Raw genomic sequence first — 17,194 nt, forward strand, 5'->3', positions numbered from 1 at the left:
TATCCCTTCTTGTTAAGCCATTGGGGGGTTGAAAGTAAAAGTGTGACCTAGCATTATCATATTAGTCAGAGTCCTACGTTATATTTGTATAGTTATCATTAATGTTTGTATTAGTACTCTAACTTGGGAAGAGAAAGGAAGCAATCTTTGTTATTTCCCCTCTCTAATAACTGCTGTATCATATTTAATAAAAGCCCCTTTGATCTTGCATCAGTCTCAAATAACATATTACCTATGTTGGACAGATGGGGTTTGTTTGGATGTTAATAGTCCGACTCCACAACTTTTGGGGTGTTTTTAGCTGATTTCCCCCCAGAAATATCAGATGTGATAACACTATTTCACTCATACTCTTAAAGGTGACTTAGGGTATGTCTACACTGCAATTAGATATCTGTGAGCAGCCCATGCCACCTATCCTGGCATTGGGATAAGGGACTGTTTAATTGTGATGCAGACATTTGGACCCAGGCCACAGCCTCAGCTCTGGAACCCTCTCATCTTGCAGGGTCCTAGAGCCCAAGTCTGAATGCTTGCACTGCAATTAAACAGATTCTTAGCCTGAGCCCATGAGCCTGGGTCAGCTGGCACGGGCCAACCACAGGTTTTTAATTGCCGTGTAAACATACCCTCTGAGGTAATATTTCATGATCATCTCATACTTCTTGGTACAAATCAGCAAATATCAAAATTCCGCTGATCAGTTGCCTGATTGCAAGGACTCAATCACTTATAATTTTTCATTCTTGTACAAACATTTTGGGCACAGAATAGCACTTGTGGTAGGAAGCAAGGAAACAGTGCAGAAAACTCACCAAATCAGTGGAAGGAGGCTAGCTGCACCACAGCGGCAAACTGCTTCTTGCATCCTGGCACTAAGGAAGCCCTTTCTCAACAAATATCTGGATCTAAGGCTCTACAGATCTACACAGGGTTCTCAAGACAGGGCCAACAGCAGGCGCTAAATGCAACATACCCCCACTAGCAGATTATAGATTTCCCAGTGAACGTCTATCTGGTGGTTACTGCTGGTTGACGGAGTAGTAATTGCCCTGTGCACCTGTATCCTCTCTCAGAGAGATGTGCAAGCACAGGGATTAGTCAATGGCAATGTTGGTACAAAGTTAGGTGAGTGGAACATGGTCCCCTAGAAGGACAGGTTAGGGTGTGCAATGATATGCCAGAAGATTCATTTGGTGTTCCTGGCTATGGCCCCTTTCCTCCCTGCACTGGCTCAAATTCTCCCTCTTGTCCAATCCCAACCAGAGATTTGCCTTGAAATTATGCATGTTTTTCATTCCCTTGGGTCTATCTGCCAGAAAGTAACATGTGTCCCATGGTTTGCATTTTAGTTTAAGAATTTCTATTACAGCAGTCAGAGCCTTTCAAAATACTTCACTTCCCTTATTCCCATAGGCAGAAAGAATGGCAGGAAAAATTGTTCACAGCAGTATGAAGAGATGTAAAAGTTCTACATTTTTAATTATAAACAAGAATGTTAAAATATGGTTTTAATCAGATAGGTTTTCCTCCTAGACCAATGCTTCCTTCTCATAATATATGTAACCTGACTGGCTGTAAAATAATGGTCAGTTGGAGCAGCTTAGGAGTTCTAAGGAAATTTTGTATTAATCTAAACTCCTCTCCTCCTCAGTTCCTCCCACTATTATTGTGTGTGGCCTCATGATGAGCCAGGTCACCAATACACAGACTGCATACAAGTGAGGATACACCATAAGGCTTACATTTTAGTTACTGATGAGGCATAGATGTTGGTATGTATATTCTGACACACAATATATCTAGAGATATTTCCATGGTTTAAATACACATCTACTATTTCCATGAGATCATTAACTCTTAGTAAGTTGTACATTTCTGAGTATGCATAAGCTTCTAGTTCTTTTAAGTCTATGACCTAAAATACCTTTCCTACCTACATTTGTCATGATTTAAAGTTCAACATCTTGAACCCCTTCAAAACTACAAGGGAGCACTATGCCCATCAGGAAGCTGGGAATTTCCCTGCTGTAATGGTATAAAACTCTTGAGTCTAGATCTGCAGGGTAATAAAAAATTGGATTATGTTTATGTCATTTTTTATATTTACAAAATCCACTAATGGTCCAGATTGGATATCTGCCAGTTTTGGTCATCTGGCTGTGGCAACTTTGGAGAAAAAAGAAAAAAAAGTTTCTCAGGCAGGATGATTAAAGGAAAAAAGACCAATAGCTGACTGAAGAAGCTCAGAGGTTGGGCATATAATAAAATAAAAAAAATAATATATGGAGATATACCTATCTCATAGAACTGGAAGGGACTTGAGTCCAGTTCACTGCCTTCAGTAGCAGGACCAAGTACTGTCCCTGACAGATTTTTTTGTTTTTGTTTTTGTGTTTTGCCCCAGATCCCTAAATGGCCCCTTCAAGGATTGAACTCATAATGCTGGGTTTAGCAGGCCACTGCTCAAACCACTATCCCTCCCCCCAACATGTTAGTGTAAGTATTCGGGGAGATATATTACTGGGGAGGCAGAAGGTGTGGTTGTCAAAGGTACATGATAAATTCATTTAACACATGATATAGAATGATTATGCACATAGATACACTATCTGATTTCTCATTACTTTAATACTCATTCATGAGTAGACAAAATAACTTACCATCGGCAATGACCCTAGACTTCACTTTGCACGTCTATTGATAACACATACCACAAATGATCAACCTGGACCTATTTTTTATTATAAAATACACACTTATATATAATGTAGTGTAATACAGAGATTATATATTACACAAAATAAATATATATCAGAAGGAATATCTTGTCCTCAGCTGAAAAATATTAAAGGAAAATGCTGCAGTGGCAGAAACCTCAAATAGCAATGAAGTTTGGAACAAATACGGCTAGATAATACTCGCTTTGCACTGTCCCCTAGATAAAAAGTCTCAGAAGTCTCTTCGTCAATCTGGTTCTGATCAAATTCCTCTTTTCCTTCCTTTTCTTTTTTTACCACTCAGTTCTATCTTGCAGACAGTATGGAGTAACTCAAAAACAAGAGAAGCAGGCTCAAGAGAATGAGAACAGATAAGAATAGTACAAATTCAACAGAGTTAATCAAAGAGCAACATCTTTAGAAATGTATTAAGTAAAGTGGATGTCACTGTTTAAGCTGAGATAATGCCACATTTTTCACTTCTTTACTCCTAAATGATTTTTCCAGGCCACAATGTAAGTGAACATAGATCACGGTTATATTGATAATGCAGCTGTTCTTGAAAAATTAAAAACTACATAAAAGTTTAATGTGTTGTAGGCTGTTATGCTGATTACTCCTACTTCGGTTATTATTTCCATTGTTTAATGTCCTTTTACAGAGAGATTATTTTATGCTCTCTCTGCCACATGTATTAACCATTCAGGACGTTAGCTTTGTGGGGTGGGGGAATATCTTGGTAGACAAAAATACATGGTAAAAAGTTAGATTTATAGCATATTACATGTACCAAAAATACAAAACAAAACAAAAATCTTAGCACAATCTGTATTTTCTTTTTTTAATAAAAAAATCCAAAGACCCATTTATACTGGAAGCTATATCGCACAGGTTCAGTATAACACAAAACTAGCCACAATAAACACTCAGTAAAAATTCAATACAAATCGTTCCAAGCATTTGTGGCTGTTTTCCACCTCACATTTAAATCTTTCTAGTACTTCAGGTATGATAAACAGTCTTCCCAGGGAGTGTTTCCTAGACAATGTAGAGTGAAGATAATACTGTCCATTACCTCACGTAAAAAAATGGTTACTTACCTGAAACTGTTGTTCTTTGAGATGTGATGCAGACGTATATTCCATACAGGTGCGTGCATGCTCAGCTCACCGGAGCCAGAGAACATTGCTTAGCAGTACCCATAGGGGTGGCACTCATGCCCTGGAGCCACAGGTCCTCCCTTGGTCATATAAATTCAGCAGTGCCCTGACCTCCTCAGTTCCTTCACGCAGAACATCAGAAGTACAGACTCCAATGCAGATGAGATGGAGGGAGGGCCGTGGAATACACGTTTGCATGCCATCTGGAAGAACAAATGCCTTACCAGAGTTTGCATCTGAACTGGACACAGCCGTAATGGTATAGTGGTTTGCAAGAGTATGCACAGAAGAACAAGTGGCATCCCTGCAAAGTCCAATATAGGCATGTCACATAGCAATGCCGTCGATGTCGTGGAATGAGCTCATACCCATTGTGGAGGCATAGCCTAGACCACTTTATATGCTGTCAGGAAGTTGCTCACCTGGAGACTGTCTGTGAAGAGACTGCTTGACCCTTCATTTGGTTCACATATGAAAAACAGATGAAGTGAAGAATGGAAAAGTTTACTTCTATCCAGACAAAAAGCTAATCATTGCCTGACATCAAATGTGTGAAGATGCTGCTTCTCTGGGGTTGAATGCAAGTTAGGGAAGGACACTGGTAGACATATAACTGTGAAATCATTTCAAACAAGCAGTTAGGGTGCAGATGCAGAGTTACTTTGTCTTTGGAAAATTGTGCGTAAGGAGGCTCCACCATCCAAGCCTGTGACTCGCACATTCTCCACACAGACATGACCGCCACAACGAAGGCAGTTTTCTAACACAGAAGGGAGAAAGAAGAAGTTGCCAGAGGCTTGAATGGAAGTCCCATAATAGTGGCTAATACGCTATTAAAGCCCCTTAAAGGAAATGGCTCTTTTACTGGTGGGTGCAGATGAGTGACTCCTTTCAAGAAGCTCACTGCCATGTAGTCTGAAAACACTGGTTTCCTTTGGATGGGTCGATGAATTGCTGAAATCACCAGCAGGTGGACGCTCAACAAACTAAGTACAAGATCAGAAGACTGAAGGTGTAACAGGTACTCCAAGATGTCCTGGATACAAGCCAGAGTTGGTTGAACTCCTCATGCTAATAACCATGCCAAGCACCACTTTCATTTGGGTGAATAGACTGCCCTGGTGGTAGAGTTCTTACTATTAAGCAAGACCTGCTGGACCACCACCAAACATTGTTCCTCCTCCTCATCTATCCATGCAGCATCCACAGGCAGCTGAGTGCAAAAACCTGATTGTGATGCTGAGTCAGGAGTTTGGGATGAAGGAAGGGATAAGAGAGACTGAACTGATAACACAAGAAGGTTGGAAAACCAACACTGTCTTGACCACACTGGAGAAATCAGAATGAGGTTGGCATAGTCCAATTTCAGTTTGAGAATGACCTGCAGGATGATTGGAATTGGAGAAAAAGCATACAGGAATGCTGACTCCCACCTCAGGTGGAAAGTATAGGTCAAGGAGTGTGCACACTCCAAAGTCAGGATGTGATCAGGCTCTAGCAGTTTCGCATCAGGGAAAATGTTACCCCTGTGGCTAATCCCTTACTTGGGATACAGAATCACCTGGCAGATAACCTCAGCAGAAATTTCTCTGTGAATCACAAGTGGTGTCTGAAGTGCAGAGTCTTATGGCCCATTTCTGGAGTTTGGGCCATTCCAACAATCAACCTGTTCTCCATGAGCGGCAACAAGAAATGGTGGTTGTTTTGCTCCCAGTGGGGTCTCAGTCCAGACTCAAAGGCGCACCCTGGCATTTTGGAATACCTGTGTCCATGCAACCATATGGCCTAGTAACCTCAACCATACTTGGGCTGTGGCTAAGGGTTCAGACTGTTGCTCCAGACATGAGTGATGAATCACCTGGAATCACTTGGTCAACAGAAACACTGTCAAACTCACAGAATCTATCTGGGCCCCAATTAATTGCTTCTTTGAGTTGGAACCGATGTTGATTCTGTGCTATTTATGATGAGACCTAGATGATTAAGTAGGCATAGTGTGAAGTGAACATGAGGTAGGACTGTGTCTCTGGACTTGACCCTCAGTAACCCAGAGTCCAGATATGGAAAAAGATATAAATTCCCTTCTTTCTGAGGTGCACTGTTACTGCAGAGCAGAAGCTGAGAAGGAGAAGACAGGCTGAAAGGCAGTACAATATACGGGTACTGCTGGCCAGCTATGACAAATGTGAGGAACCACCTGTGGCTCGGGAGGATTGCTATATGGAAATAAGCATCCTGCAGGTCCAGGGCAGCAAACTATTCATTGTGATTCAAAGCGGGGAGTTGGTTGGGTAACCATATGGAATTTCACATACCTGATGTATTTGTTGAAATTGAAGAAGTGGAGGGCAGGTCATATAACTCCCTTGGGCTTGGGGACCAGGAAATACTGATGCTGCAATGAAGCTATTCTTGTGAGAGAGGTCCCTGAAAAGGGACATGGTGTATGTGTGGGGGGGTGGGATGAGATGAGAAATGGAGAGGAACTGTATGGCAAAACCTGACCATCAAACAGTACGTCCTCAATGATCTGCTGCACATTGGACACAATGCCTGAGTCCTGCAGCTACGAGGCCTTTCTGATGGTCACAGTCTATGCCATAAATCTGCCTGAGGCATCCACCTCATCCAGAGCTGCCTGCAAGGAAGTCTTGGCCAACACACAGACTTCTGTAATGAATGCCATAAACTCTTAACTCGAGGGTTTTGGCAACTTCTCTGTGAACTTAGACAAGACTGTTCAATTGACAGTCATATTTAGAGAGCAACACCTGCTCATTCATGATGTGAATTTGCAGGGAAGAGGAGGTATAAATTTTTCTCCCTACCAAGTCCATCCTCTTGGACTCTTTGTTCTGGGATGTGAATTTACGCCTGCCCTGTCCAGCCCTGTCATTTGCTGCAGTTACCACCAGCAAGTTAGAACCAGGTACGAGTTGAAACCCTCATACCCTTGCATGGGAATGAAGTACCATTTCTCTGAACACTTTGCCATAGGGTACAATGAAGCTAAGGTGTTCCAGACGGCCTTTGTAGGCTCCAACGGAGCCTCACTTATCAACAGGGCTACACTTCCTAGAGCTGATGATTGGAGAATATCCAGCAGCTATGTGTATTTTCCTGTAGGAGTTATGCCTGCATACCTAAGAAAGCAGTCATATGCTTCAGAAGGTCCTGATATGCCTTAAAAGGCATCAAGGGAAAAAAAGGATTCCCACATGGTAGAGTTGCTTGAAGAGTATGAGGAGGTGGTTCTTTTGTGCTAATGATTAGTCCTGTTCTTGCATCACAGGATCCTGTTGGAACAACCCTCGAGGTCCAGAGGGAATGGGCTCAGTGGTTGCATGCAGTGAAGATGGTTTGGGAACGGGAGTCACCACCAGGACTGGTGATCTCATTCTAGAGCAGGTCGAAAAGCATCCCAAGGAGGCCACTGGGCATACAGATAAGTCATTGGTGGCCAAAAGGTACTAGGCCCAGAGCCCTTGTCCTGACTGCAGGACAGATGCTGTTCTCGGTACCGATGGTGATCTGAGGGCACTTTCTAGTGTCTATCTGATGAGAAAGGAAAGGACAATCCTGACCTGGATCTTGAGAAGTCCTGGAGGTTCTTTGGTGACAGTGGGGGAACCTGCCCCGATGGGACAAACAATTTGTGGCCTCGATGCTGAAGAGGAATGGGAATCAGCACGAGCGGTACCAAATAAGATGTTCTTCCACCTGGCACCGGAAGAGGCATTGGCTTGGACACTGTCAGCGCCAGTGCCAGTGTCGTTAGTACCAGATTCAACACATGCACTGTGCTCAGAATCAGAATTGATGGTAGAGGCTGACACTGTGTTTGGCGTGGTAGAGAGAGCGGACGGACAGACATGCTCCATCCCAGGTGCCGCAGCGAGTATTATGCCGGTCAACACTCCTCTTAGAAGGTGAGGAGGAGTTTCTTTGAGCCCTGAAATGGTCCCGACTCATTTTCTGGGTCCTTTTCCTCACCGCACCAGAAGATGATGAATAACCAGTCTTCCTCTTAGGGGAAACACCAGAACCCGAGCATAAAACTGTGTCACTTGCTGAATCTGAAAGTGACCACCGATCAGATAAGGGCCTCCGTGCCCAAGCAGGCCCCACAGCCTGTTCTAGAAGATGCTGCTTCAACTACAAGTTTCTTTCCATCTGGGTCCTCTTTGTGGATGACTTGCAGATGGAGCACCACTCTTTAAGGTGTCCCTTGCTGAGGCTCAACAAGAACCTTTGCCCCTCCGCAACATACAGTGCTTGAACCCAGGTGAGGGCACCACATAGGGCAGCCAACTACTCTAACACTAAATTAAGCCTAAGACGTTACTACTACTACCATATACAGGATAAAGTCTCAGAAAACTGAGACCGAAAGTGTGAGGTGAAGGCACCACACAAAGCTCCGACTCTAGCCACTGGCAATGAGAAGGAACTGAGGGGGTCAGGGAGACAATGCCCTTATCTGGCTCAGGGAGAGGGACTAGGGCCACAGGGCATGAGTGCCACCCCTATAGGTACTAGGCAAAGTTCCCTGGCTCTGGTACGCTGGATGCACACACATCTACATGAAATACATGACTGCATCTACTCGAAGAATAACTGTTTCAAATGCAGGTGCTAATACATTTTTCCTATAGGCCAAACGCTCCAGTCTCTACTTTACTAGACCCTAATTTTATACTATGTCCTTCCCCAAGATGTCTGGATTTTAGCTCAAAGACACAGCACAGAAAAATCTTTTTATGTTTGCATCAGCTTTCACACCCATATAAGTCAGTGTCATGATCCTCTTACACAAATTCATGCTGGAGCTCAGACTGTCTGTATGTGCAGCTTGAGGAGGCAATAGGGCTATGTGGAAGAATATTTACTGATTGAAATGACTATCAGTCTCCACTCTAGTATCTTTTTCAACAAATAGAAAGCGACAAAAATTGGAAGCCTAATCTAAGTGTACAATTATACAGTGAACATCAAACGTCACATTTGTGAAGTGAAAATTTCATAGTTTAAATGTTTCTTCATTTGCTTCTTTGTGGCATATATCGAGCCATGATTTCAAATAAAACTATTTTAACTGTATATTGATAATCTGTTCTCAATGATAAATATTTTATTTTAAAACATGATAAACTGTCACATTTATTCTATAATTAAAATAATTATAACTAAATTTGGTTCTAGTTTACAGCTCTGAATAGAGGAAGCAAAACCTATCATGAACCACTTTATACTTTTTAACAAAAGCCATACTCTTTGTTTCCTGAGAGCCCACAAAGTAATATTTGGCAGGAGTTCTAAGGAATAGTTTAGAAAATAGCTTTTTCCTAATGGAGCCGTTGTCCCTGGATACAAGACTTCTACTACACTGATATATGGTAGTATTACCAATTATTGTAAGGATTTAGTATTTCGCCTATTTCTATCAACAAATGCACTACATTTTAATTTTAATTTGACATCCTGGCAATGCCAAATAAAAATAATGGTGAATACAACTGTACAGTATTCTGTATATATGCAATAGTACATTCAGATATGTTAAAAGAAAGTTTTTAAAGTTGCAAAGTTGAACACCAAAAAGTTAGGGACAGAATTAAGATTATTCATATTACTTTTTTCATAAGACTCTTGCCTTACTCAGTACCCAGCCAATGAATGGACAGTGGGATGGACAGTACTCAGCAAATTAAACAGTTGTTAGCATTTACTTTTACCTCATCGCTCAATGTGTGTGAAACTTAGACACAGAGAAATTAAGGCCAACATTTGCAGAAATGTCCACTAATTTTGTATGCCTCAGTGACAGAGTCATCAGACTTGAGTCACCCTGTGTTCCCAACCGGCCTGTGTTCCCAACCGGCCTGTGCCAACCAAACTCACAAAGCTAGAGCGATGAAGATTTATTGCTGCACTTAGGCAGAACAGAATCCATTACATTCTGAGTATGACAGTGTTTAACAAAGGTTTTCTCTTTCCATATTTGAAAGCAAGCTTACCTCTCTCAATACAGGATCAGTTATTGAACTCAGATTGACTGCTCCTTCATAGGTTAAGTAGTAGAATACATTCAGGGATCGGACAGCCTCTGGCCCTTGCTGTTTGTAGCCAAAAATTAGATCAATCCATTGGTGAAGCTGGCACGAAACAAACTCACTCTCCAAGGCCTGCAATAAAATGCAAAATATGTTATCCTGACTTCTGCTATTATTCTTTCTTAAGCAACTTGAATATTCATAAATAGGACATGAAATCATCTTCAGTAGTTCCCCTGCACCAATGCTACTAATATTCTAACATGTACAAAAGCATACTAGGGAGAAAGGACCAGCCATGTGGACCACCTGCGCCACTCCTCAAAGTCCAGATGGGAGAATTGCTCCTCATCCTATCAATGAAGAGGGCAGGGATAAGACAAACAACCGGAATGAGCCTGCCCCTCTTTCTGTGGGATGGGGAGGGTGAATGTATGGTATCTTAGACCAGTTGTGACATGTGGACAGAGGGCTTAGAGATTTGGGGATATTGAAGTAACTGGGGGTGATCAGGTGAAATGCAACTAAGTAGTTCTGTATACCACACATGTTGCATATATGTTAGTTTGCTATTACTTTCGTCTGTATATTTATTCTTGTCCAAGATTGTAATTTTAGGGTATATTTATGCTGCAATTAAACCCGTGGCTGGCTCAGGCTGCAGGGTATACAATTGCACTGTAGACATTTGGACTTGGGTTGGAGCCCAAGCTCTGGGACCATCACACTTTGTAGGGTTGCAGAGCCTGGAGCTTCAGCCCAAATGTCTATAGCACAGTTTTACAGCCCCTAAGCCAGAGCTCTGTGAGCTCAAGTCAGCTGACACAAGCCAGCCACAGGTGTTTAACTGCAGTGTAGAAATACCCTTATTGAACCAGGACCTGTCTTTTGCTATATGTATGTATGGTACCAGGCACAACAGGTAAGCAATTTTGACTGGGACCTCCAGGAGCTACAGTAAGACAAATAATAAAACAAATTAATAACAAAATATTCTTTCATATAACCCAGTTAATATTTAACATACTACTCTAGAACCATATGTTCCCTAAGGCATCAGTTATCAAGTTAATTTTGAAAACCAAGGACAGAGAAAGCGATTCAGATAACTCTAAAAAGTAGAAATTAAAGAAAATGTTCAAATGAATGTCCTCTTCTCAAGTTGTGACATGCAGAAAATACTTTGCCCAAATAGTAAGAAAAATGTTAAAAGACTAAGAGAAATGCATATTAGGTATTAAATACACAAATGAAATCAACATATCTAATTAAAATACAGTTTAAAGAAAGCTGCCATTGGGACAGCATCTAGACACTAGATTACCTGGGATTGTTCAGATACCAAGGTACTTGCATGTAATTGGCTTGCAGGTCCCAGTTTTGAAGTAAGGGGAGGTAAGTCTGCTGGTGATTTCACCTCGGGACATGTGCCTACAGATTTACCCAGGAGTGCACAGAGTAGGTAAGCAGCAACTTCTAAGAAGTTAAGGAAGGTCCATTCACATAATGGTACTAGCAGATTATCATCACGCTTCTTTGCTTACTGAAAGGATTTGGGGACTGTTTCACAATTTCTTATGCTGATCAGAAGATTCATTTGTAACAGACTGAACCAGTGTGTTGCAAATTTACGGATGGGAACCTGTACTCCATGGTCTCCATGCCTCAAATTTATCACAAAAAGCTCCAACAGAAGTGCAAGACTGGTTATATTAGCATCTCCTTCCCATTTCTGCCTATGGGTAACCTCCACCTGCTCTCCCTCAGTCTCATACCCAATAAAGTCCCTGGTGAATATAAAATTATTCACCCCACCATTAGCATTTCTCAGTTAGAAGTCAATTAATTTATAAGATTTCTTCATGCACTACTCATCTTTCAGACACACAGGCAAGCCAGACCTCATTAACATGGAGGCAGTACAAAAATGGAAAAATCTACTGCTAGTTGAAGTCATGTGGGTACACTGGCAGCAAGATATTTGGCTTCTCATTCAAAGGCCAATATTACTCAAACTGGGCCTTGCCTATGAGCTACTTTTTTATGTGCAATCTTTGGAACATTCAGTTCTTTCCTCAAATGGGCAAAGGGTTCACAACAATGCTTAGAACTTGAAAGATTTTTGTTCAGGGCTGTAGGTCCTCCAAATTTCACTCGCTAATTTAAAAAAAAATCCTACCTAATTAACCTACTAAGGGACAATCTAGATGGAGTGGCCGGAAAGTTTTGCCTCACACATGATAAAGTTGGTAGACTTGGAGAGCTGTTTTCCACACCATTTAGGGTGACCAGACAGCAAATGTGAAAAATCGGGATGAGGTGTGGGGGGTAATAGGAGCCTATATAAGGAAAAGACCCAAAAATCAGGACTGACCCTATAAAATTGGGACATTTGGTCACCCTAACACCATTACATGTCATCTGTGAGATCAGGGAAAGTATGAATGCATGGGAAAAGTCAGTTAGGTCCCTCCAGTTTATGACACTACACAAGACTTACAGTTTAGCATCTGTTTCAGGACTCAGTGCCTGATAGAGATGGGTAATATAAATTCTCTCTCTGTTTCAGATGGAGTGGTTTCAGAAGCTAGCCAGTGGCTGAGAGAGAGCGCCAAGCTGATGCCAGAATATTCTAATGGCAATTTGGCAAGAAAGATTTGGTGACTAAGCTGGTTTGTTGCCCCAAGTATTCTGCATAGTTATAGGGAAAGTTTCAATAAATTTCTGCATTTCACATAGATAAAGAGAGAATTTTGTCACTGCCTGTCCTATAGCACTGGTATACATTGAGCAGTTCATTTTGGCCTCTAGGTGACAAAATTTGTTCACTCCATCACTGACTTTCACTTGGTGGACACATAATTCTGTGCCCAAAAGACTCCACCATCCAGACCATCTCATGGTTATCTGGTGCACACCACACAAGGGACCTAAATATGTTCAAAAGAGCAAGCTGCTTAATTATCACTGTAGCATCACGTGGATACACAGGGATATGGAGCTGCTCCCAACTTGCAGCAAGTGGGATGTAGGCAGATAGCTCTGTCTCCTGTAGAAAGAAACTTTCTCTTGAGGGATGGAGGCTAGCCTATAAGGGTTGGGTGCAGGCATTTCTTTAAGGGAGATCAGATATGGTACCAATAGCAAGTACCAGCTAGATGGCTGCTGTTTCTGCTCTAGGACTGTATAAAACCATAAACTGGGTGGGTGGGTCTCCCTGGAAGGGTTAGCAGTACCTGATTTGGGTATAAGAAATCTATGAACCTCACCCTTCACCCCTCTTCACAGCTGCCAGGACTTCCAGCTTCTAATTCAGTTAAGTTTAGTAGTAGTATAGTACAATACTTAAAAATAATGACTTTTTTGGTTTCTATAACAATTGTGCCATTAAAATGTGGACATTTACTGCTCATGATAATTAAGTTCATCATCATATTCCCTATTTTAAATTTAGGGAATATTGAAATATCATGATAAAAGAAAACATTGCAGTGCAGCAAACAAAGATTTTACCATTGCTCACTGAACACATACACTTTGTATATACACATACAGAACCATTTTCTGCAGCATGCTGGAAGATTAAAACACTGTTCTGAAAATACATGGCTAATACACAGAAAGCACACAATTAAATTAACAAAAATGAATCCTTGACCAAGTGAATTAGGTTCAATACATGTTCAAAGGTATTATCTAGAATGAATCTACTATATTTCTAAATATTTAATACAACTACTTTAAATTACTGGCAGGATTTGCTTTATCAATCTTGTGTAGAATTCGATTCAGTTCTATTTTTAATAAGTATAGATAAAACAATACAGAGAAGTATAATATTATTCTATGTGACCTACAGAAACTAAGAGCATTTTTCTTTTAAAAGAAATTCCTAATTTTGAACAGCAGAAGTTAAAATTAATCTGAAAACCTAAGAAACCGCTTTGGCATTTGTACACAAAATGATGGGTGTGTTTCATTAACCGATGTCTGAAAACAACATTTAAATTGACACATAAAAACAGCCATTGTCTTAATTTGTGTGGTGTACTCCACACAAAAGCCCTAAATATGTTCAAATTAGAGCAAGCTGCTTGATTGTCACTGTAGTCTCATGTCACATTAATGCATGACAAACATTAAACCATACACTTAAATGGCAATTTATATCATTTAAATGTTTACTGCCAGACCAGCTCATCACTCATTTAAATGCGACTTTCTGACAGCTAATTTCAGTTAATTTTCCTCGATTCACTTAATTAGAACTTTCAATCAAGAAAAGACCTGTACATATTTTCCAGTTGTTGTTTTTTTAATTTGAATTCTCAGCTATTGACATGCTGAAAATATCCTCTAAAATGGATTACCAGATAGTATGTCATGTCCTATCAAAAAAACAAAAAACACAAAAAAAAAATGACCACATGGAAAAAACCTGACAATATATATGCTTTGACAAGACTTATTTATGTAAAAGTACTTTTAGTTCACACACACACTCCACAATTAAATCTATAAAAAACAGCAACCAAGCAAATTAAAAATTAATGACTTCAAAATTCTTTAATAAGATAAAAATAGTCAGGAGTCTCATGAGTGACCATAGAGCTACAATGTGAGGCTATAAAATTCTACAAGGCTCAGCAAATGACAATGATGTGAATTAATTTTCTTGCTATCCTGCCAAAACCTTTTAACATTAGACCATATTTAGTTTCTCTTTTATGTATTTCATCTTAGACAATTTTTGTTTTAAGGGCATATGATTTTATATGTTCACTATGCAAACTGTGTTTCACTATTTTTCATGAGCAAAAATTCCTAAAGGGAAGGCAAAGTGAAACATGCTATAATGGTCATATTACACCCATAAAACACATGGGCATGCATAACTACTGTAATATTGTTCTGCAATCTCTTCAGGTTACCAAACATATAAATCTAACCATCTCTTAAAAATTACAGTCTCACCACTTATTCATGAAACTGCTGGTGGACATCCTGAATTTGCTTCCCTTGTGCAATGTTAAGATAAAAATGTTCTTTTAAGTTGCAAAGATTTAGAATTATAAGTACAGGAAATTAACAATGGAAAGACAATGGAGATTATTTGTTGTATCATTTACACTATATTAGGGCATTTTTAACATCTTTGTCCACTTGTCAGGACACAAATATGAGGAATAAAAGAAAAGTGAACATCTTGAACATCAGTACTCAGGACACTGCAGGAAAGGCCGAGTATAACATACAATTTCAAAAAGATAAATAAGGGTTTCTCTCATTCTAGATTAACAGTTATGGTATTTAGGTGATTATGAATTAGACTTAGAAGAGTGGGATATGATTGAACTTCAAAATGATTAAAAACAAACTAAATTTTCAAGGAAAACACCACAGTATAATACTAAAAATCCAATTTGACTATATCTAAAATCAAAACCACTTTAAAAATCCAAAAAATGTGAAGTACAACATTCATAATCCTAAAATAAATCTACTATATTAATATTAATAACAAATTCTCTCCTTTTAAAAGGGTTTTTTTAAATTATTCTCTCAATATTTATCCACTTAAAAAATAAAATTGAGGCCATGGAATGCTAAACATTTAGGATTACTCAGACCACTAGGACAGACAGTCCTCATTAAGGCCAGAGTTAAATACGGTGTGCCGCTATGGGATACTAACGTTCTTCCCATGCTGCTCTTAAAACTAGCCAATCAATTGTTAGTACTCCCATAGCCGTATGGATATGGTACATCATTTACATCCAATGTGTGCTCTGAGTAAAATTTGTAAAAAAAAAAAAAAATCCGCTACAATGTCCAACACAATACAGTAATGTTCAACTCTATTGAGTTATTATAAAATAAATCAGTGATTAATGTCCAATTGTTAAGGATCAAATAAGACCATGAAAAGACTGTCATGTGAAGCTACACACAAATTGTCAGTTCAGTCCAGTGGGACTCATATTAGCTTTGACAAACTGTCTTGGGGCTGATAGCTGTTTTTTTAATGAGATCTATTAGGCAGAGACTAAAACACTTGAGATATGCTAAAAAGTACAGTATACAGATGTCAAACACAAACACCTATTAGTAACTTTCATTTGTCCATTCCCAAGGCAGGAATGCGTCAGAATCATTAACCAAGTGAGGCTATGATATTACAAGGGAAATTTCAAAATATTCAAAAATATATTTCAAATGCAAAATGCAATGTTATTAAATAAAACTCAATTTAAAATCTCTTCAAATATAATTCTGAAATTTGTGATTTACTATGTGCCTTTTTATTGCCTATTTTATAAAAAGAATGAATAGAAAAAAGTATTGAGGACTGTATTTTATATATCTTAAAGGTGCAATACAAAAAGCATTAGGCAAAATGTGGTCAAAATGCAACAAAAATGCCAAATTAACATGGCTAGAAACAATTTTCTTTCTATAGTTAAATGGCTAACTATACCACATTTACTAAATACCATTATATTTTAAGACTCTGACACTCTTAACGTAACCACCTCAAGGGTTTCTCCCCTGTAAAATATATATTTTCTATTTCAGTCTAGATAACAGTATGTGAAATAGCATGTGAAATAGTACATATTTTAAAAACAAATATTAGCAATTAGGATTATTCTGAATTTTCATTTAGAGAAATACATTAAGTATATATTCTTTCAACAGTATATGCACTATTTAGACAAACTTATTTACAGTGAAATTATTCAGAAATATAAGGCCACATTCCTGCTGGCCTTACTCTCCCAATGAGTATTAATTAGCTTTTAATATAACCAAAATAAAAAGACAGTAAAACTATTTTTTGAACATGCACTTGAACTTGGGTCTATATGTTTTACTTCTGTACATTTTTCTAGGAATACATTAATCTGGCATGTAAAATAACTAAATCATGTCAAACCTTTTAGAACATTGGTGTTTGCCAGATGTACAAATGCAAATAAATTCCCATAGTCTCCAAAGGGTTAACGCATTTTGCTACCACTTTGAAACAAGGTATGCCATTACAATGAGTCAAAATAAAACTGAGTCATTATGAAATTCATTATAAATCTCCAACTCCCAATCAAAGAAAAAAAGTCTACATATGAATAGGAAAGCTCTAATTAGGTGGTCTAGAGACTGGAAACACAAATAATAAGATATTTTGATTTATAATTTATAAAAATGTACCTATACAGAGTATTGCAAAGGTAACAGCCACACTACTCAAGTGCCAGACAAC

At 39.2% G+C, this 17,194-nt stretch overlaps 1 protein-coding gene and 1 long non-coding RNA gene across 3 annotated transcripts in view; one reads left to right on the plus strand and one right to left on the minus strand.

Annotated features, from left to right (window-relative positions):
- LOC123371311 overlaps window positions 1-12,639 on the plus strand; it is a 47,298-nt gene extending 34,659 nt beyond the window's left edge. The window contains exons 2-4 of one of the 2 annotated variants that reach the window (XR_006579756.1): window positions 1,655-1,775; window positions 3,025-3,235; window positions 12,503-12,639. This is a non-coding gene — a long non-coding RNA (uncharacterized LOC123371311). The remainder of the gene's footprint in view (window positions 1-1,654; window positions 1,776-3,024; window positions 3,236-12,502) is intronic. The other variant, XR_006579757.1, reaches the window with a different exon arrangement.
- The window catches only part of LRBA (LPS responsive beige-like anchor protein), a 574,974-nt gene that overhangs the window by 73,801 nt on the left and 483,979 nt on the right, over window positions 1-17,194 (minus strand). The window contains exon 48 of the mRNA XM_045018763.1: window positions 9,898-10,065. Within this exon, the coding sequence (XP_044874698.1) occupies window positions 9,898-10,065 (168 nt within the window). The remainder of the gene's footprint in view (window positions 1-9,897; window positions 10,066-17,194) is intronic.

This window comes from Mauremys mutica, chromosome 5, assembly GCF_020497125.1.
Source record: "Mauremys mutica isolate MM-2020 ecotype Southern chromosome 5, ASM2049712v1, whole genome shotgun sequence".
NCBI lineage: Eukaryota > Metazoa > Chordata > Testudines > Geoemydidae > Mauremys > Mauremys mutica.